This window comes from Rattus norvegicus, chromosome 7, assembly GCF_021556685.1.
Source record: "Rattus norvegicus strain SHRSP/BbbUtx chromosome 7, alternate assembly SHRSP_T2T, whole genome shotgun sequence".
In the NCBI taxonomy this organism is placed as follows: Eukaryota; Metazoa; Chordata; class Mammalia; order Rodentia; family Muridae; genus Rattus; species Rattus norvegicus.
In genome coordinates, this window is record NC_141540.1 from 124,744,325 (window position 1) to 124,767,205 (window position 22,881).

General features: G+C 49.0%; 1 protein-coding gene across 7 annotated transcripts in view; it reads right to left on the reverse strand.

The window, feature by feature from the left end:
* The window catches only part of Efcab6 (EF-hand calcium binding domain 6), a 187,389-nt gene that overhangs the window by 157,403 nt on the left and 7,105 nt on the right, over window positions 1-22,881 (reverse strand). For 3 of the 7 annotated variants that reach the window (XM_087557480.1, XM_087557478.1, XM_087557481.1), the window contains 3 exons: window positions 19,138-19,244; window positions 9,861-10,006; window positions 305-516 (listed from right to left, as the gene is read on the reverse strand). In XM_087557480.1, coding sequence (XP_087413606.1) covers window positions 305-516; window positions 9,861-10,006; window positions 19,138-19,208 — 429 coding nt within the window. In that variant the 5' untranslated portion in view covers window positions 19,209-19,244. 7 annotated transcript variants of the gene reach the window in all.

The following is a 22,881-nucleotide window of genomic DNA, read 5'->3' on the forward strand; positions in this document are numbered from 1 at the left end:
TAAAAATAAAATTTAAAAAATCAAAAAGAAAGCAATCTAATCTTTATGCACATAAACTGACCAAATACCTTTATATAGGAGTTTTTTAAAGGAAAAAATGAGAGCTGCACTGTTGTGTGCTATGAGCACCCGAACGCTGATCATGCCATCCAAATTGGCCAGAGCTTGAGTGAATTATGAACAATGAACAAGGCTCCAGTTGCTCATGCAAGAGGGTGAGGGGAAGACAGAGCAGGCCACGTGCTCCTCTGCCAGCTCCCCTGGCTTTTCCAAAACAGTCCACACCAAGCATTGCTCATCCTACCTGGGCCAGCAAGTCCTGGAACTGATCTTTGGTGAGTGGCATGAGGAAAGCCGTGATGGTGCGCTTCAGCTCCCCCTTAGTCACTGTCTGGCTGTGGTTTGGGTCGAGTATCTGGAAGACTTTTTTTATTTCATCCCTTTTGCTGGAAATCTTTTGAGATAAAATCCGTTCGACGTCTAAGGACGACAGAACTGGGTTGGCGAGAGCAGTGGCTGTGAATGAGACAGAGACACCCAGTAAGTGCACTTAAACCAAGATGCAACCCAGGCTGCAGAGCCCAGCAGGGCTTCCTACGCATGTGTCTTCTCAATTAATGCTTCAGACAAGGAACTCTGTTCCCACCTCAGGAATTTGGTGAGCCCGGCCAGGATCACATCCATAAGGGAAAGAGGCGAAGGTGACCTTCCTTTACAAGGACATGGGATATGGGAAGAAAGCTTGAGTAATGGAAGAAATGTGTCCATAAGTCAATCTTTCTTCTTACAGTTTCCTGTGTGTGCATATATGTGTTATGTGTGTGGGTGCTGGAGGGTCAATGCATGCATGTGGAGGTCAGAGGGGGGGACCTTGTGGAGCCCTGGTATCAACAGTCTTCACTGAATCAATCAATCTATCTCCTCTCTCTCTCTCTCTCTCTCTCTCTCTCTCTCTCTCTCTCTCTCTCTCTGTGTGTGTGTGTGTGTGTGTGTGTGTGTGTGTGTGTGTGTGTGTGTGTGTGTGTGTGTGTGTGCGCTGGGGACCCTACCTCAAATTTTCAGGTTTGCTGGGCAAGCACCTTATTCACTGAGCCATTTCCTTGGCTCCCAAATCAATCTTTACAATATCCTTTCTTCCTTACATGAACTTGACAGTTTCTTGCAAGAAAATCTTTGACTGCCTGGGATCCTTTTCCTTCCCAGGGCTGGAGATGTGAGCAGCATGGCTGTGCGGGGGCAGCATACAGATGTTCATCATTGGCTGTCAGGAGCTTCACCATCCTCAGAGGTCCACATGTCACCCAGGAGAGGTACTAGGTTACAGACCTCCCTGACTCTAGTCCCGGACAGGGATTGTGGAGAGAAATCTAGAGCCCCAGGGCACCCATCGGGACCAATGTGCAGGTCCTGGGTGCTGTCTGTTACTCTGTAGCTGGCTGAGAAGCTGAGAACAGCAGCCTGGTCTGCCCCTCATGATTACTGCATAGGCTTTTTCTCACAAAGCAGATTCTGGTGTTTGTCAAAGGCTTCATTAAGGCTTTGTCTTTTATACTCACAGGGTTAACCAGGGAGCTCTGCATCTAGCTACTTCCTTAGAATGCGCATTTCTTATCAGCCCTGAGGAGAGTGAAGAGTTTCACCCCAGGTGGCCTAGGGCAGACCCGGGACTCAGAGAGCACCTCAGTAATGTGCGATCATCTCCAGGGCTCTCGGGTCACAGTGTAAGCTGCCAGGGTCATCTTTTGTCAAAGGTGGTACAGGGAAACAGTGTGGGCTCCCATCAAGCCACAGCGGACATCTGCCCCACTATCACCTCCTAAGGTTAGGTCATGGGCAAGTCCTGAACTCACTTTATCACAGCCCAGAACTGTGTAAGCTCCCACTGGGGAGATAGGAGATACCGCTCATTCTCAGTGCCCAGAGTCTCCCAGAGTATCTGGGAGACCAGAAAGGTACAAAGACAAGCTTACATAACCTCAGGACAGTGAAGACCTCGAAATGAGGTGGCTGAATTGGGGTGACATGGTTGCTTCTAGAAGTGGTGGTGGTGTTTGGAGAGGCTGTGGGACCTTTCAGAAGCAGAACCTACTTGATAGCTACTATAAACAGATCACTAGAGAGGGGACTTTGGAGGTTAGATCCAGGCCCTGGTGTGATGCTTCTCCCTCTTCTCCTTTCCCCCATTCCTGGACTGCTAGTATGTAAACAACTTCCACTAAACACTCTGGTGAACTGAGCTGTTCCACCAATGATGGACTGAAGCCTCTACAGCCGTGAGCCTGAGACCGTTCTCCTTTAAGTTGCTTCTGACAGGTACTGTGCTCACAGTGACACCACACAGCTGCCACTAGATGTCCCTGAGAAGGAGCAGCAGGGAAGAAGGGAGTGGGGCTGTGGGAACAAACAAGAGGAGTCCAATCAAGGCAGCACAGCCAAGAACCTGGGATGGTCCAGACCTGGGTCCTCATGTTCCGGTTACGGAACGTCACCATGACATTTCCATCAATAGGATGACAGAACCCAATGTCCTTCCCCCACTCCACTCTGTTACCACATGGAGGAGGAAGGGCAGGGGAGGAGGAAGGGCAGGGGTGGAAGATGAGGAGGGGTGTAGGCCTGTGGTGTAGAGGCAGGTCAGGCTATCCCAGCTACTGAGGTCCATGTTTATGGAGCTATCCAATATGAAGGTCACAGAACAGAAAGTAAGAGTAAATTAGAGATTTTTTTTTAATGTTTGATTTGATGAGTCATGGGAAGTGGGAAAAACAGTGAAGCCCATGAAGCCTGACAGGTGGTCATGGACTCCACTCAGAGGACAACAAACTGTTCAGAAGATGAACGTTTCTAAGATGGCCATGGTGAGCCCTCCCCTCTATGAGCAAAAGGATGTATTTCTCTCTCTGTCCCAGTGACAGTCTACCTCATCCCAGGTTACAGTCTATCTCTGTCCCAGTGACAGTCTACCTCATCCCAGGTAACAGTCTACCTCATCCCAGGTAACAGTCTATTTAATCCCAGGTGACAGTCTATCTCATCCCAGGTGACAGTCTACCTCATCCCAGGTGACAGTCTATCTGTGTCCCAGGTGACAGTCTATCTCATCCCAGGTGACAGTCTACCTCATCCCAGGTGACAGTCTACCTCATCCCAGGTGACAGTCTATCTGTGTCCCAGGTAACAGTCTATCTAATCCCAGGTGACAGTCTACCTCATCCAAGGTGACAGTCTACCTCATCCCAGGTGACAGTCTATCTGTGTCCCAGGTGACAGTCTACCTCATCCCAGGTGACAGTCTACCTCATCCCAGGTGACAGTCTACCTCATCCCAGGTAACAGTCTATCTAATCCCAGGTGACAGTCTATCTCATCCCAGGTGACAGTCTACCTCATCCCAGGGGACAGTCTACCTCATCCCAGGTGACAGTCTACCTCATCCCAGGGGACAGTCTACCTCATCCCAGGGGACAGTCTACCTCATCCCAGGTGACCATCTATCACCCGGAGAAGTCAAGGCAGCAGGAACCTGAAGCCATGGGCACATCCCATCCTCAGTCAAGGGCAGGCGGCGATGGATCAATGCCCTTGTGCTTATGCTCAACTCCCTCTCCCCTTTCCATGCAGCCCATGAAACAGTTTAGAAAGATTCAGGGTGGATCTCCCACCTCAAGTAGCCCGACTACGGAAATCCCTCACAGGCACGACCACAGGCCAATCCAGTTCAGACAACTCCTCATGAAGCCCCTCCCCTGGGTGATTCTAGATTGCTTCAGATTAACAATTAAAATAACCATCACAGTCAACTGTCCCTCCTCCCAGCAAGAATGGGCGGAGCTTTCTCCCAACTCTAACTCCTGGTTGCATATGGCATCAGCCGCACCTATCCTAGACCGGCAACACCATGCAAGAATTGTTGTTCTTTCGAGGAACTGTGGCGGGGGGGGGGGGGGGGGTTCATCCCCTGCAATCAACACCTGGGGCAGAGGAGTGGAGTGTCTAAGTGTGCATGCCCTCTTGAAGGTTGAGTCTAAAATATGGAGATTAAGGAGGCTGGGGTAGGACAAGCCGTGTGGGAGCCAGAAGCCTGCAACACAGAGAGCACGGAGTGGGGCGGGGGGATGAAAGAAGGGGTGTCTAGGACCCCTACGTTGCTGGAAATGGTATTCACCATTCCAGAGCTACTAGCAGGACACCAATCACTATCGGCCCAGTTCCCGGTGCCAAGAACACCACACTGGGCAAACAGGTCCAGCCTACCATCTGGAGGGGACAGGACAGACAAGGGCAGGCGGCCAGGATGTCACAGGGTGGTGACAGATGGTGGTGAGCGCAGCAAGGATGGCAAGAGATCAGCAGAGTGTGGGCTGGTCTAGCCAGACAGGTGGTCCAGGATCCCTCCTCAGGGAGTTTAGGAGCCAAGACCAGAATGTTAGAAATGAACCACGGGCTAGCAAGCAGAGTCGACTCCATTCCAAACACGGAGCAAAGCAGCCTTGGACGAGCTCTGTGTGGGAGTCCATCTGGGAGAACAAAGAGGCTAGGATGACTGTGGGGGAAGCAGGCAGGCCCAGGGGTCACCAGAGAAGCACCAACGCCACACCATTCCAGCCACTACAGAGAGTGGACGGAAAGAACAAGGAACCGGGGAAGGGGTTCGGAGAAGACATCATGCATCGGACTATGAGGAGAATGGGTGTGGCTGGACTCTGGTACCATCCTGAATGTGGACAACGGACTGCAACCCGAGACATGGCATGCTGGTTCTTGCACTGACCAGGTCTTGCAGACAGTGTGGCTGGGGATGGGCAGGGACTTGAGGAGCAGATCAGGACCTGCCTCCAAGCTTGAGGTGAGGACCTAGGCCAAGTGTGCTACTGGCTGAATACTAGGGCAAGGGGCCTGTGGAGCTTGTGTAAGGTTTCTGCACCTGAGGTGCAAACAGAAAGCCGGCCAAACAGCAGCCATGTGACCTGGAACCTGGGGGGGAAGTATATACATGTGACGTTTCAGAACATGGAGCCAGGGAGGGACAGTGGGCAGAGGACCAAACACAGATCCTGAAGGCAGAGGAACACTCCAAAACCTCTCATCAGGCCCCCTGGGGATGCTCGGCAAGGTGGGGCTTCCACTCTCCCATTTCCTCTCCCAACCACGGAGACTCTCAGCAGCAGCTGGCTCCCCCAGAGGAGCTGTGTGGTGCAACTCAGCTGGAGTGTGGAGCTCTTCCTGGGCCTGCCAGTGCCACAGGGGACCCTCTTGGCAGGGGATGCCTCTACCCTGAGATCTCTTCTCAGACTTTTTGTGTACTTTGTAATTGCTTTCCAAGAAGCCCCAACTCGACGCTCAGAATTGATTTAGAGGCAGCAGACAGAATCAGCCAGAAACTGAGGAAGTACTTAAGAGCAGCTTCTGGTTTCACAAGTCCAATGCAGGCCCTCAGGTATGAGCCCAATGCAGCCCTCAGATTCAAGACAGCCCCTCAGACACAGGCCTGATGCAGCCCCTCAGACACAGGCCTGATGCAGCCCCTCAGACACAGGCCTGATGCAGCCCTCAGATACAAGACAGACCCTCAGACACAGGCCCAATGTAACCTCACACACAGGCTCAATGCAGCCTCTCACACATAGGCCTGATGCAGCTCCTCAGACACAGGCCCAACGCAGCCCATCTGACTAGAACTGAAAGCTAGACCCAAGCCTCAGCTGCTGCTGGGAGAACCAATCAATGCCATCTTCCTGGAGGGCACCTGGACAAGCTCTGCAGTGTGAGTTTAAGAGCTAGTGAATTACAGCAGACCACCACTCTAGGCCTACCACGAGACCAAGCAAGATGAGTTCAAAACCTGTACAGTTTCAAACCAAGCCAAGACCTGAAGATACAACAGAAACCAAACACCAGACAGGACAAGCGAGTTCTGGATGGCCCAGAAGGACAGTGCCTTCTCTCTATGCAGGGAGGAGGGGGCAGACACACCACAGATGGATGGCATGGCAACAACTGGATACTCAGGAGGCACATGTGGCAGCGGACAGGTCCCTCCTGTCACACCAGGCCCTTGGTCAAATGCATGTTAGGAGCAAACCCAGCAGGCACAGAGAGCTATGGAACGTTTCCAGCTCCTGAGGTCGCCCACAGCTGAGGCAGCTGTTCTCCAAAGGCTGGCTCTGGGGTGAAGAGGCCAAGCAAATCCCTACGGAACACATGGCATCTCTGCCCAGGGAGCATCAGGGGCCTGCTGCAGGTTCGAGGCAAGGCAATAGTCAACAGCGGCTCTCTGCAAGCAGAAGCTGTTGGTGGAGCTGGAAAACTGAGGAGTCTGGAGGTCCCACCCTGCCACAGCCACTCAGGAGGGATGTGATACAGGCTTGGCCCCTGGTGACCCAGCTGTCGGCTCACGTTTTTGGCTTCGTAGCAGATTCCATGCAAAAAAAGAACCAGAAATGCATGGTTGAAATACGAAGGAAAACATGCTTTAACTTGCGATTTTTAGCCGTATTATTTATTTATTCATATGTGTATCTGTTTGTGTGCCACCTGAAAGCAGTGCCCACAGGAAAAGGAGGGCATCAGATTCCCGGGAGCCAGAGTCACAGCTGCCATGAGCTACTTGATGTGGGTGCCGGAAATAGAACTCGGGTCCTCGGCAAGCACAGCAGGTGCTCTGAACGGCTGACTCGGTGCTCCAGCCCCAGACAAAACTACTTTTAGAAAACAAGAGTGCATATCACAGCGTTTGCATTTATTTACTATTGTCTGCTTGTACATGTTACACAGTTACATCTCCAAATCCACGTGTGTTTATGGACCTCGGAGCACTGAGCCGCTGCTGCTACCCACTGGGAGCAAAAAGCGATGCTAGTAGACACACACGATGTGTATATGTGTGCATGTGTGTGCGAGTTGCGTATGTGAGTGTGTGTGTATGCACAAGTGTGCACGTGTGTACCAGTGTGCATGTGTATGTGTGTGTGCCAGTGTGCGTGTGTACGTGTGTGTGTACAGGTGTGTGTGTGTATACGTATGTATGGGAGTGTGGGAAAAATGCACACGTACTAGGGTACTAACAGGCTCTCAGCCTTGGCCTGAAGCTCACCCACTGAACAAGGCTGGTTGGCTGGTATTGAGGTCTAGGGACCTGCCTGTCTGGGACTGCAGGCTGACAGTCTGGATTTTTCACAGGGTGCTGGGAATCAAACTTAATCTTGCTTGTTCCAAAAGTACTCTGTTGACTGCATAGCCTTCCCCTGTCCCCCCCCCAGAAATAACTATAAAAAGTTTACATTTATTTATTTAGTTTATAAATAAACAGATTTTTATTTATTTAATATATATTTATACATAATAATTATACGTATTATAAATAAATGTGTGAGTGTTTGCCTGTGTATATGTATGTGTACCGCGTTAGTGCCTGGTGCCCCTGAAGGTAAGAAGAAGGCATCATAGTTACCATGGTTATGAAATGCCATATGAATGCTGGGAACCAAACTCAGGTCCTCAGCAAGAGGAACCAGGGCTCCTAACAGTTGATCCATTTCTCCAGCCCAAGAAATAACGTTTCAAAAGATGACACACACCAGGAAATTTCTGAAACGATAACTGGCCAACACGAGAAACAAATGACAAAGCAGCAGCACGGCTGAGGCAAAGGCGGATGGAGGCTCGCAGCGTCGGCGACGAGCAGTTATGCCCACTGGAGATAAAGATCAACCCGCTGTACGGAAACGGATGGTACAGGCGACTCATGGAGCCAGAAGGCTGAGCAGAGACCTGAGAATGAGGATTTCAACCACTGCTGAGGGAAGGTCATTAAGGGGCTCAGAGACGGCTCAGAGGATAAAGCTTGCCCTGCAAACACGGTGACTTGCGTTTGACCTCCGAACACTTCACACAGAGCTGACGGCAGAGGCAGACACCTGTAATCCCAGCACACCCGTGACACTAAGACAGACTTAGAGCCGTAATCCCCAGATGCTTGCAGCCCAGCAAGTCTGACCTATGAAGCAACGAACAGGAAGGGGCCGTGTGTAACTGAGGCGGGAGGTGAGGCCTCCCCCAGGCTGTCCCACGCACGTGCTGTGGTATATGCACGTGCACACCTGTAGTGCACGACATTTGAATATGTGACCAGACGCACATACACACTATAAAAAACGTAATTAAAACTTAAATGTAATTACTTCTGCTAAAAGACAAGATCTTGCAAGGTAATATTCTGTTGGGAAACTTAGAAACAAATGCCTCTTGTATTCTTTGGGGTAAACACGCATGTACCAGCTTCTGGGGGCTCCTTCAGTGATGTCTGAGAACTCTGACAGATGGATGCCTAGACTCAGTCCAGGCGCACACACACACACACACACACACACACACACACACACACACACACGAGTCTACTTTATAGGTTTGTCAAGCACACCTAGACCTCCATCTGTAATGCTTCATAGACACAGAGCTCTGAGCTATGATGGGCCTACATTTTACTGTGTAACTTTTTTCATTGTTCTCCTTAACAACAGACCCCACTTAAGGGTAAACAGTGGCCATCAGAAATCATGCTATATATCCAGGCTTACTAGTAGACACATAAAGTGCACTGAGTAAAGTCTCACCAACTACGAAGCCTGTGTCCAATGTGATTAGCGCCTGTCTGTGCTCATGGGACACACCCATTTCTCCTTCATGATGCCCCCATGCCATCCTGCAGCCTTTGGGTTTCAGGCCTGAGCCCTCACTCTGTGTGTGCTTCAGTCTCAGTGTTCTGTCTGCTTCACAGTCCTGCTCCCTGGCTGCATTCCCTCAGGGCCGGCCTTTCACCGGGCCCAGCTCTGTGCTCAGTGCCTGTCAGTGCTGCTCACCCCAGACCAGCACAACAAAGCCTACTTACAAAGTAACAAATGTATGGAGGAGGGTAGGAGTGATAACCTAAAGATAAAGAATTTGGGGAAACATTAAGTGAAATGTTGTCGCCTTGGTGTAAAGACGCGCATCCCCACCAAAACTACTCTGCGAATAGGTATTTGCGCACTGCTTTCTCATAATTCCCAAATTTGGAAGCAACCACTTGGGAAAGGGAGGTAACAAACTTCTGCAAGGCATATGATGGACAGTCAGGAGACTCAGCAAGAAAAACATAAGGAACAGAGAGCCTCAGCTAACGGACATCTGGTGTAAAGTGTCTAGGGCTGGAGGTGTGGTTCAGTGGGTAGAGAGCTTGCCTAACATGCATGAGGCCCCAGCACCACAGAAATTGGGCACTGAGTGCACACCTATGATCCTAGAGCTCAGAAAGTGGTTACAGGAGGATCATCCATGTAAGGTTTAAGGTCATCCATGACTACATTGTAAGCTGGAGGCTAGCCCAGGCTCCTCAAAAGAGGAGGAGGGGGGGGGAGGAGGAGGAGGAGAAAAATCTAGATGTAGACCTTCAACCCTCCATAAAAACACACAATCTAGACATAAATTTCAAAACTATGAAATTAGAAGGTTATGTGATGGAAAACCTAGATGTCTGAGGCAAGAATTACCAGGCAACATTTAGTAAGTTCTGTTCAACTCTTTTGCAAATCTAAGATAATGGGGGACAAGTCTGCTCAAATTTGTACAACTGTCACTCACTGAGTAACACAACCATTAAGCTGACAGAATCCAGGATCACACATCCTGAGTTTGAATCCTGATCACTCACTTAAAAAGTACACACAACTTTGAGGAAAGTGGCTTGAGGGCCCATGTTTGTACTCCCCATACAGGATACTGGGAGGGTATGGGAACTCGACTAGTGCGTGATTTCAACCAAGCTCATGCGGGACAGTAAGCGGTATCTGTAGACAGTACAATAATCACTTCTGAGTACTCACTTGATGAAAAGGGTCTGCATAAATCATGGACGATAGGCCTTTGAGTTCTGCATGGCGAGGAGTGGGGGCGGGCACATGGCAGCTTCCGGGTGTTAAGGTACAAACTATGCCATTCTGGTAAAACCGACATTTTGTACATTAAATCCCTGTGAGAGGAAAGAGAGCATATTACACCACCTACATCGTGTAAACATGGTCAACCTGCTGTCTGCCCCTTTCTGACCACTCTTTCTCCCCCCGCCCCCAAGAGCTGAGGACCAAACCCAGGGCCTTGCACTTTCTAGGCAAGTGCTCTACCACTGAGCTAAATCCCCAACCCCCTTTCTGACTGCTCTTAAGGGGACCATTGAGTCGTGTTAACACTGTTTGCTGCATGTCCAAAGAACAAGGGGGTAGAATAAGGATTATTTATGCATTTGCTTTCATAGGCCTCCTGTACTTAATCATTGGTCTAACCTTGATGTTTTTCCTGCTGCCTCCAAGTATTCCCTTCCAGTACCCTTTGCAGGGCTGGTTTTCTGGCCATCCTTCAACCCGCTCTCACCATGGAAAGCTTTTCTTGTTCCCTCAACTTTAACAGATAGTTTTGCTGGGTATAGTAGTCTGCCTTGGCATCTGTGGGTGTTCAGTATACATTTTCAGTGTGTATCAGTCCAAACCAGTCAACATCCATCACAGACAGGGGATGACTCATGAAGTCCCACCCCTGGCTACCAGAGCTAAAGGAGCCACCGGTGGCTGCTGGCTGCTGGAAGAAAGAGAATCGGTTGTCTTGAGGAGTGCTGGTAAGTTGTCTGTGCTCCTTAGGTGACCCTATCCCCATGCACGAACGCTGAGAGTACTAACCGGACAACAGTGGGCTAAAAACCAGAAGATATGAAGTTAGGCAGGAGCAGTGGGGAGCTCTGGGAAGAGTTGACGGGGTGACCGTGATCCAAATATATTGCCAGTGTGTATAAAAGTCTCAAAGGATTCTTTGTTTTTAATGAAAGAGGCTTTAGCACTGCTGACTGATCTCTGGGGCAGGCAGTAGGAGGGTAAAAAGTTCCAGTTCTTGCTGGATGTGTTGCTGCCTGCCTATGACCCCAGTACTCGTGAGGCCTCTGAGGCGGGCAGCAGAGGGTGAGCTTGCTTCAGACAACAAAGCAAAAGGAATGCTCAGAGCCTCGGCTACTGGAGAAGAGCAGCACTGTACACAAAGGCAGCAGCAGTGACAGCGACCACTGTACACAAAGGCAGCAGCAGTGACAGCGACCACTGTACACAAAGGCGGCAGCAGTGACAGCGACGACAGTGACGAGGACTCTTCAACGCTCCAAATGGTGCCCATGGGAGCCTCCAACAATGGCTGGTGCCACAGAGGGGAACCTCATGTCAATCTGGTAGCACTGATTCACAAAACGGGCTGGCAAGAGGGCTCAAAGGGCAGAGTCATTTGCTGCAAAGCCAGAAACTTGAGTTCAATTCCCAGGCCCCATGTGTCGGGATTTGGAAAGAACTGATCTCAGCAAATTTGTCTTTTGACCTCTACACATGCACTTGGATGTTATGTGTACACTCACACTCACATGCATACTCACACAACCAGAGAGAGAGAGAGAGAGAGAGAGAGAGAGAGAGAGAGAGAGAGAGAGAGGAGAACCCACTCCTGCAAGTTGTCCTCTAACATTTACATGTATACCATGGCATATGCCCACACATACACATGCTTATAGATAAACAAACAAACAAATATGATTTAAAACAATTTTTAAATTACAGCTTCCTAAATGAGTAGAGAGTGATGCAAAAAATTTGCTAGCCAAAACCTTAAAAGGAAAAACTGAGGCTTTAGAGAGCTCCCATATTTCCCCAAAACTCTAGCAGGCTGGGATGTGGGCACACCCAGAGTCAGGTACATTCTTGGGAAGGCCCCAAACTCTGCCCTCAGGCTGATCTGAAGGAGGGAAGGCTGGGTGGAACTACATCTGCCTGTCTGTGAGAGGGGAAATGGATGTTCTAGCACAGGTAGCATCTAGACACCTTGCTGTTCCCAAGCACTTAGAAAATGTCTTGTCACAATCTGACTATGAAACTAATCAACCAGACACTTGGTAGCTGTGCAAAGCAGGACAGACAGCAATAGAACATGAAGAGGGGTAAGAACATGACTGTCATAATCTCATGGATCTATTGTTTCAAATGCCAAGCTTTCAACAAAAGGTTTAACATGGGCTAGGGCTGGAGAGAGAGGTGGTTCAACTGTTGAGAACACTCACTGCCCTCTGGGAGGACTGGGTTCGGTTCTAAGCACCCACATCAGATCGCTCACAATCTCCTGTCACTCCAGTTCCAGGGGATCTGACACCCTCGTCTGACCTCTGTGCATACCTGCATTTGTGATATGCACGAACCAGACACAGACTCAAACACGCTTTAAAGTAAAAATTTAAAACACAAAATTTAAATTAAGGATGGCCCATACATACTTGCCTTCAGAAACCAGGCAATCCATAAGAGCTCTGTGAAAATACACCATAGGAAAAAAATCTTTCAATGAAAAAAATGTTAAAAATAAAAGCTAATTCTATATCCAGCATAAAAAATAAGGGAGAAATGAGGGTTTCCTGGGCCACATGAAAATTCAGATAATTCAGCAACAGCAGACCTGTGTGAGAAATCTCTCAAAGAACATTTCCCAAACAAAGAAAAGTTATATAGGTTAGAAATAGTGCCAATAAAGCCATCGTGCTGCAGATAGACGGTGTGAAGGGGAATCAAGCCCAAATGCACTGGAAGCCGAGCCTAATCATGGAGGTACCTGATGTCACCAGACAGGGAAACAGACATTTCAGCAGCCACAGCTGGGGACTCCCAAACCCGCTAGTAACAATGGCAGAACCACCTAGAAGCTAGCCGAGGGCTGGAGAGATGGCTCAGCGGTTAAGAGCACTGACTGCTCGTCCAGAGGACCTGGTTCAAATCCCAGCAACCACACGGTGGCTCACAACACCCTGTTGCTCTGACTCCATGGGTTTTGATGTCCTCTTCTGGCTTCTACAGGTATTGCACATACATGGTGCACAGACACACACGCAGACAAACATTCCTATGCATGAAATAAAACCTTAAAAAGAAAGGACAAGGCTTGAAAGTCACAAAAGCCCCAACAAACTGACAGACATGTATAGAACACCTACTCGCCTGGACACAAATTCTCCTCAAACGCCAAGGGAAGTGTCCTGACAGACTACATCGGGAGATAGAACTAAAGCACCCAGGGATGATATCACAAGTCAGTAACAGACGACAGCTGGATCACTCACAATTGTGTAGTAATTAATGTGCTTGTCAACAGCCAGAAGGTCAAAGGCACCCAGCAGAATGTGTACATCATGGGGTGGGAGATGAAGGGGCCCGCTCACAAGTGTTTGTAAAGTAACACTTAGACACGAGCGATACAATGTATTTAATTATTTTACACCATTTACATATATATATATATATATATATATATATATATATATATATATATATATGAGCTTATAACTTGTAGTCCATCAGCCAAAGATGCCAAGATAGGAAACTAGAGGCGGGACCTGAAGCAGAGGCCATAAAGGAGAGCTGCTCACTGGCCTGCTCAGCTTTCATTCTTAAACATCCTAGGACCGCCTGTCCTAGAGTGGGACTGCTCATGGTGGGCGTGTCCTCCTAGAGTGGGACTGCTCGTGGTGGGCGTGTCCTCCTACATCTATTAGTAATCTGCCTCACGGAAAGGCCCACGGACCAACCTGATGGAGACAACTCCTCAATTGTGATTCCCTCCTCCAACTCATGTCTAGGTTTATGCCAAATTATCAAAACCACAACAGTGGTACACACCGACAACCCCCTCACTGGAGAGGAAGGCAGGAGGGGAAGAAGGCCAAGGTCACATGTTTGCTTTCTAGCCAATGACCAAGGCAAGGGCTAGGGGTATTGTGAATGTGTGTGGGGGGGGTTGGGGGGTTGGGGGGATTGGGGGGGTTGGGGGGGTGTCTGTCTCCTCAGGCATGAGGGAACATCCACAATGGCACAGCCCTTGCCGTGCAGGCTGCTGCACAACCCCGGGGGTTTTATTTTCCCCATAAATCCCCTTCTTAATAACAATGCTGCCTGCCCAGGCTTTGGCCTCAGCCTTGCTGTGCCACCTGAGGAGTGAGATAATCAACCCCACCACTGCCTGAGGTGTGCTTTATTACTTCCATACAGAGCCATTCCATTCAGGAAACACTTAGCTGAAGGCAAGGGGTTGGGGGACAAACAAACAAATAAAAGCACCATCCTAGGAAAAGCCTAGCAGGGAATCACCCTTCTTCCCAGGGGAGGATGGCTGGGTGACCTGTGTGCTCTCTTGCAACTCTCCTTCCTACCGAAGGACTCTGTTACTACACAGATGCTCCAAAGAGCTCACCAGAATGGTTCTGAAAACAGGCCCTATTTGATACGCAACCTAAACACGCATGATGTAAGCATGGTCCGAACTAGTATTCACCCACCAAAAGCTACAGGCGGCCACGGCTGCAGTGTAGAGAGGGAGGGAAATGTACCCCTCACACCTTCCTGCATCTTTCCGCCAAGTCAGCAGGTAGAAGAACATTGACAACATGTTTTTAAAACAGTGAGTGGGCTGGGAAGTGATCACTCTGGCAAGCAGGGCCCCCAGAACCTGTGTAATAAGCTGGTCATGGTAGCAGGCATTTAGCAACCCCAAGGCAGGGAAGGCTGAAATAGTAGGCTCCCTGGGGCCCTTTGGCCAGCCAGTCTAGGAGATATGGCAGGCTCCAGGTTCAGTAAGGAATTCTGTCTTAAAAATAAGGAGGGAAGAAGCCATCTTTGCCCTCTATATACGTGTTCATACACATGGACTCATATGCAAACATATATACACGCAGGTTTAGGAACGAGGGGCCCTTCCCTCTTTAACAACAGCGGTGTAGAACAGAGGGACAAGGTGTTGTATAGAGACTGAATCGATCAAACAGAAGACAGTGGAAGGAGAGCCTGGGAGCAGGTGGGACATGACAGCAGGTATGGCTGAACAGAGAACCAACCCTTGACATTGTATCACACAAGAGAGCAACTTCCATTGGCATTAACAACATTTCAAAGCAGCTAGTAGAGAGGGTCCTGGGTGTTCCAGACACCAGGAAATGAGGAGTAAGCCAGCTACCCTGTTTTGTTCCTTACACACAGAATCCAGTTATCCAGATGGTGTATTGAGGCTGAGGACATAGCTTAGTGGTACACCACTTGCTCAGTATAAAGAAGGCTCAGATTCTATTCCCAACACCACCAAAAATAAAAAGGTCAAACAATATTCTGTAAACTTTACAAATTACTATATCTATTAAGAATAAATACAGGGCTAGAGAGATGACTCAGTGGTTAAGAGCACCGACTGCTCTTCCAGAGAGCCTGAGTTCAATTCCCAGCAACCACATGGTGGCTCACAACCATCTGTAATGGGATCTGATGCCCTCTTGTGGTGTGTCTGAAGACAGCTACAGTGTACTCATATAAATAAATCTTTTTTTTTTAAAAGAGAATAAAAATATACATCATAGAGGCTGGAGCAATGGCTCAGAGATTAAGAACACTGACTGTTCTTCCATAGTGTCTGGGTTCGGCTCCTAGCACACACATGGTGGCTCGCTGGTAGCTCCAGTTTCAGGAAATCTGTCACCCTTTTCTGACCTCCATAGACATTGCACATACATGGTGCACACACATATGTGCAAGCAAAGTGTTCATACACAAACATTTTAAAAACCAAATACAGGTAGATAGACAGATATTATACATTATATGTATATATTAAAGAAACAGAATTTAGTGTTAGGGAGATAGCACAATTGGTAAAGTACTCCCTTGCAAACTTAAGGACCAGGGTTTGATCCTTAGAACCCATGTAAAAGAAGTCAGGCACAGGCTAGACAGAAGGCTCAGAGGTTAAGAGCACTGGCTGCTCTTCCACAGGATCCAAGTCCAATTCCCAGCAGCCACATGGAGGCTGACAGCCATCTGTAACTCCAGCTCCCAGAGATACAATGCCTTCTTGAGACCTCTGCCAGCACCAAGGACATGTGTGGTGCACAGACATACAGGCAAATGCCATAGAGATGAAATAAAAATTAAAACAAACAAACAAAAGCCAAATGTGTGTACTAGCCCAGCACTGAGGGGTGAGGACAGTGTCCCTGGGGTATCATGCCAGCCTCCCATGCCTTCCCTTAGAAACTCACTCTCAAGTGATCCAAAGCTGGACTGAACAAACTTGTCCGCTGCTTTAAAAATTCTAGAAGAGGACTGATAAACATAGGCCACGGGGCTTCCTCAAAGTTCACACACATGTACACAACACACACACACACACACACACATACACACAGAGAGAGAGAGAGAGAGAGAGAGAGAGAGAGGGAGGGAGAGGGAGAGAGAGGGGGGGAGAGAGAGGGAGGGAGAGAGAGAGAGAGGGAGGGAGGGAGAGAGGGAGGGAGGGAGGGAGGGAGAGAGAGAGAGAGGGAGGGAGGGAGGGAGAGGGAGGGAGAGGGAGGGAGGGAGGGAGGGAGGGAGAGAGAGAGAGAGAGAGAGAGAGAGAGAGAGAGAGAGAGAGAGAGAGAGGTTCTAGCACCCTTGAGGAACCCAAGGTCCTAACAGGAACATGGGAAGCGCAGGCTGGTGTCACACACTGCCTTTATCTTAGACTGAGGCATGGGGCTGCAGCGAGCCCCGGTCCACAGTTCTCAACATAGGAATTAGAAGGGTGTAAGCTCATCTGCAAGCAGCTTCTAAATGATAGGGTGTCTTTAAAAAGCAATTTAGCCAGCCATCTGAATTCAATTCAGCAGAAACAACCGTGCTCATAGACTGACCAGCCTCCATGATGGCAGCCTCCTGTCTGAGCCCCAGTCTCCTTCCCTGGAGTCTCTCACATCCGTGCATAGCCCGCCTCCTTCATTCTGAACCCCAGCCTAAGAAATCTCTCTCTCTCTCTCTCTCTCTCTCTCTCTCTCTCTCTCTCTCTCTCTCTCTCTCACACACACACACACACACACACACACACACACACACACACACACACAGCACAGCACAGCACAGCATAAGACAAACCCCATCAACCCAACAATCAAACAAGCACAACTCCTAAAGATAATGTGTTTTAATGACCTGGAAATGGGGATTATGAGAACATATAACAACAGAATGCATTTAGAACAATGTAAAGAAAAGGGCCCAGTTGAGCATGCAGTCCAAACCCCCTGATATAAATACCTACTTCCTCACATGGACGGCATGGAGAAGAGGCAACAAAAATAGCTACTCTGGGATGGTGGCGGCTGGGTCCTTTTGTTTCCAATGTTCTCTTACAAGTGGGTCGTATGTGCTGGCTTCTGCCCACCCTGTGCCTCCCACCACCAGCTGCGCCTCCCTGCCATCCAACGTCCCTTGGACACCAGGACTACCTGTGCACTGCACCCACTGTAATTTGAAACTCTACTTTTATGTGGGAGATTATAAATTAGACCTACAGCTCCATGAAACCAAGCAGCTTCTCTCAGCCCACATTCCCCACACAGGCACTTATCACACACACACACACACACACACACACACACACACACACACACACAGGCACACCATATATACCACACCCCACATATACCATACTCCACATACACCACATGAGCCCTCAACACACACACCCCACATATAACATACACCTTCACACTCACGACACATATACACATCCCACAAATACCACATATACATTCACCACACACTCACACACATACATCCACACGTACCATACACATACATACACACACACACACCACATATACCACACAGGCACTTGCCATACACACACATACACACACACACACACACACACACACCACATCCTTGCCATACAGGTACCCCCACACACACATCATACACTCACTATAGTACACATACACTGCACACACCATTCACTCTCACCACACACACTCCACACACACTCCACACAGAACACATACTCATCATACATATCTACCCACACATTCCACTGTCACACCTACCATACATAGCACACACACTTACCACATAGTCACCACAAAAATGCCACACTCTCATCACACATACTACATGCTCACCATACACACACCTGACATGGGTCACATACGCTCAAAGCACATATACACACCACATGCTACACATACCTCTCACACTGTAACACATATTTGTACTATACACACACCACACAGATACATACACACTAAAGACACATGTTCAACTGCCTAAACACATACCACATGTGTGTAAGACACACACACACACACACACACACACACACACACACACACACACACACACCATTCCTTTCTTCCATGCCTGAAGATCATCCCACTGTCCAAACCACCCATGACCCCTCTCTCCTCCCTTCCCTCTTCCCCTCTTTGGGAAAGTGGAAAATATTAATAAAGTTTCCACATGATCACAAGTCCCATGAATTCCATGTGTCTTCCTTAGGAGGCCATGACATGGGGACCACGCCTCACACCTAGCACACATCAGTCCTCAAGAGAGGTAAATGAGCCAGGCGTGGCAGCACGCACCTTTGATCTCAGCACGCAGGAGCATCTCTGTGTGTCTCACACTGTGTTCTGCTTTCCCTGTCATGGACATAATTATCTACGTGGTGGATTTCCTAGCGCCCACCCCCATCACACTGACAGACACAGACAGGACACGGGGAAGAAGCAGGACCACAGTGGCGGCTACAGAGCTGTCACACTCTCAGTACTTCAGAAGTGTAAGAACTGGAGACAACTCTCTCCCTGCCCTACCAGCAGACACGGCACGATTGGCATATGCTATTTATAGTCCAGCCATGTCCCCAAGTCCTCAGACGCAGCAGGCAAAGCTTCCAGGGTGGCTCTGCTTCAGGCAGAGCAACCAAACATTTGCTGCTGCTGCCACCTACGGGAAGAGGGAAGAGGTGCAGGAATCCTGAGTGGCCCAACTGTTTGCAAGGGTGCTGTGGGGAAGTCACTGTGGGTGATGAATAGAGGCTGCCTGGTTAACGTCAGCCTCTGGCCACTACACGTCAGAAAGCACGAGCCTGGGCATTCCTGTGCAGGAAAGCTCCTCTATGCCAGGTGAGTGGCTGACACAAACTAGAGGGAGGTGGCACCAAGAGCCTCCCCAGCTCTGCAGGCACCTTCCCAGCAGGCCTTGCAGCAACCGGATAGGGCTACGCAAGGCAGTGACTCACCTTGCTTTTGTGCTGCCTGACTTGGTGCTGTTGACTTTAGCCGCATTTAGCCTGGCACCGTTGCGCTTCATTTCCTTCTAGATCAAATACTTGTGAATCTGAGAATTCTGAGGAAGAGGAGAACATGGGTTAGCACTCGTGGGCTGAACAGTTTCCTTGGTTTTCTGAGCCACAAGTAAAGCTATTCTGTTAACACTGTAGACACATTCCTCCTCCTCCCAGGTTCCAGTCACACACACACACACACACACACACACACACACACACACACACACACACATATACATGCAGGCATATACACAAATGCATATACACACACACCCCACATACACACACGCACATGAGCGCACAGACATGCACACACACATACACACCTACATGTGCAAACATGTGCACACATCCATATACACATACATACATGAACACACTCACTTCCATCTCTCCACACAACAGCCAGAACAATAAGTTGAAAGTTCTGTGGTGTCCTCTTTCTTCCAATCACTGTCACTGTCCCTTGGGCCCTGAGCTTTGATACCCCACGAGGGCAACACATCAACCCGTGTCTTTTAGCAGTTGCCCCCCACTCCTGTTTCCACACCTCTACCTCACTGGCCTCTGGTGGTCCCAGAGACACACAAGCTCTCTTCCACGCAGACACCTTTGTCTTCACATGCTGTCACCTCTGTCTACGTACCCACACTTCTCCCCTTCTCCCTCTCTGCCTACTGAAATCTCCTTGTCCTAGAGATCACTGGTTCTCAAGCCTACATGTCCCTCAGAGTCACCTGGAATCTTTCTTAGAAACAGATTGCTGCACTCAGTTCTAGATTCCGATCACCATGAAGAGTGGGCGGGAACTCAGAATTCGTGACTGTCCAAGTTCCTGAGGGCTGGCTGCTACTGACTCCGAGGGCCCCCAGACATCACTCTGGAAACGGCAGCTCTGGCTGAATGTCACTTCCCCGAGAAGCCTTGGAATACCTCTGACAGACCAGCCCTTATGCAGTGACAGTGACCTCGGCCATCCTTCACCCACTTTGTAATGATGTGTCTATTGGTGTGAGACTCTGAGACATTGAGGACCGAATCCATGGAGAAGGAGAGATGGCTCGGTGGCTAAGAGCACTTACTGCTCCTCCAGAAGACCTTAGTTCTATGCCCAGAACGCACGGGAAGAAAATATAATAAAATGTAAGTACACGCCAAATCCCCGTGCTGGGGAGGGAGAGACAGGAGAGAGTCTGGGGGATGCCTATGAAATTGATTTCTAAAAAGAAGACAACATTCCTAAGGGTAACATAGGTTGACCTCCTGCCTCCACGCTTGCATGCACCTCACACAAAAACAAGACAAAAAATACAAAATTATAAAGTACATTGTAGCGGAGGACAGGGTGGTGGACACTCATCATCCTAGCAGAGGAAGGACTATAGGTTTAAGGCCAGCCTGGACAGCACAGAAGACCCTGCCCCTGCCACTCCCACCCACCCCACTCACACACACCTCTAACTACTACAGCCCATTACTTTTCTAACGAATGCTGCCACATTATACACTTAAGCTGCAATAAGCCTGCCCAGAGACGTGGGAGGCATGGGCGTTCTTTGCTCACAGATGCGCACTATCAGACTCACGGATGCTAAGCACACACAGTTGTCTCTTCGAGGGGAGAGGTGAATAACCTGTTTTCTGCCCAGAAGGCTGGGAGTGAATGTGGTCAATGACCTGGTGACCTTTGCACTTGAAGGAATTAAAATAAAAACTACAAAAAAAACAACAGACAAGGGGACAGGACAGAACGAGCCTGAGACACGCCCAGACAAGCCTGAAAACAAGGTCATGGGATTGTTCCAGGAACTGGCTAGCCACTACCAAACTCCCTGCTCTACACATAGAGATAAGATGCTCTCCTACACTATGAACATTCCAGCCCGCGTGCACTGCTCGCTGATATGACCTTGTACCCATTTCCCTTGCTGATGTATGAATCAACCAATCAAGTATAACCACGCCGAATCCCCTTGCCTTCCCCTATAAAAATCCTTGAATTTCGAGTCTTGGGGTCGACTCCTCTGTCTCCTGTGTGAGATACGAGCCGTCCCAGGGCTCTGATAATAAACTGCCTCGTGTGCTTTACATGAAGAGCCGGTCTCTCGCGTTTCTTGGGGGAGTACAATCCCGAGACTGGAGTGGGGTCTCCCAAGAGGGGGTCCTACACACTCAGTACCTGTGTGGCCAGGATGGCACCAGATCCTGCCCTGATCTTTCTCGAAAGCTTGTTTTTCTCGGTCAATCTATAAAACCTAGCTTTAGGGAAGATGTCAGGCATACTTTACAAAGCTTCCATACAGCCATGCCTCAAGCTTTATGATGCCCCCATGTACTGCAGTTCCCACCGAGGCCTGCTGAGGGGCTAAACCCCATGGAAGTGAAGTGAACAGCTGTAAGCCACCAACCATGTGGATGTTTGAGGGGTCGTTATTTATCACCAGAAAAATAATTCACCAAACTGTGCTGTACTTAAATGTGCCAAAAATAAACTACTCAGGGTCAGACTCTTGAAGTTTAGGTTAAGCCCACACCTGCTACTGACCTGTGTTGAGCAGAACTACCGGCCATCTTGCTTCTTGTGGACCACACTCTGCTGGCCAAAGTCATCTCAGAGCCCCCCCACAATGGGTGGAAAAGAAAGACACCCCTGAATCCAAATAAAGTTTTAAATTCTGGGTTCAGTTCTTTTAACATTGTATCCAAGCGTGTGTCCCAGTTTTGAAGACTGTACTATGGTCATCCTGTGAATGGTATCAATGGGTTAGGGGGAGGGGGAAGCTAGAAATACCCACTGTCTCTCTCTATCAGTTTTCTCAACTTTTATGCAAATATAAACAGTAAGTTATCAGAGAGTGTAGTCTTTATTGGAGACAATCAACTTTTAAGAGCAACTTGGGAAGGAAAGAGTTTATTTGCCTTAGAGTTAATATTACCAAGGGAAGCCACGCCAGGGGCTCAAAGCAGGAACTTGAGGGCACGAACTGGATCAGAAGTCATGGAGGACTGCTGCTCACGGACTTGCTTCCTCCAGCTCAGCTACCTTTCTTCTACATCCCAGGCCCACTTGCCTAGGAATGGTACCGCCCACAGTGGGCAGAGTCCTACCCATTAACTTGCAGTCAAGGAAATGCTCAGAGCCAACCTGAAGGGGCAACTCTTTAATGGAGGTGCCTTTGTCTCAGGTGTGTCAAGCTGACAACCAAGAACAGCCATCCCATTCTCCCTGGCACAGCTCGTCTTTGAAGATAAAAGATGCAGAGCCAGGCGTGGTGGCGCTCACCTTTAATCTCAGCACTTGGGAGGCACAGGCTGGTAGGTCTCTGTGATTTTCTTAGGCCAGTCGGGTTTAGAGAGCAAGTTTCCAGCGAGCCAAAGCTACACAGTAAGACCCTGTCTAAAGCTGGGGGCAGGGAGAGCTGGAGAGACCGCTCAGGGTTTGAAAGCACTGACTGGTGTGGCAGAGAACTTGGGTTTGATTTCAAACATCCACATGGTGGCTTACAACTGTCCTTAAGTTCAGTTCCATGGGATTTAGAACCTTCAACTGGCCTCTGTGGGAGGGAGCTGCTTGTGCAGAGTATACATACATACATACATACATACATACATACATACATACATACAAGCAAAACACTCATACACATACTAATAAATATGTGTAAAATATTAAAAAGACAATGCTTCTGTCATGAA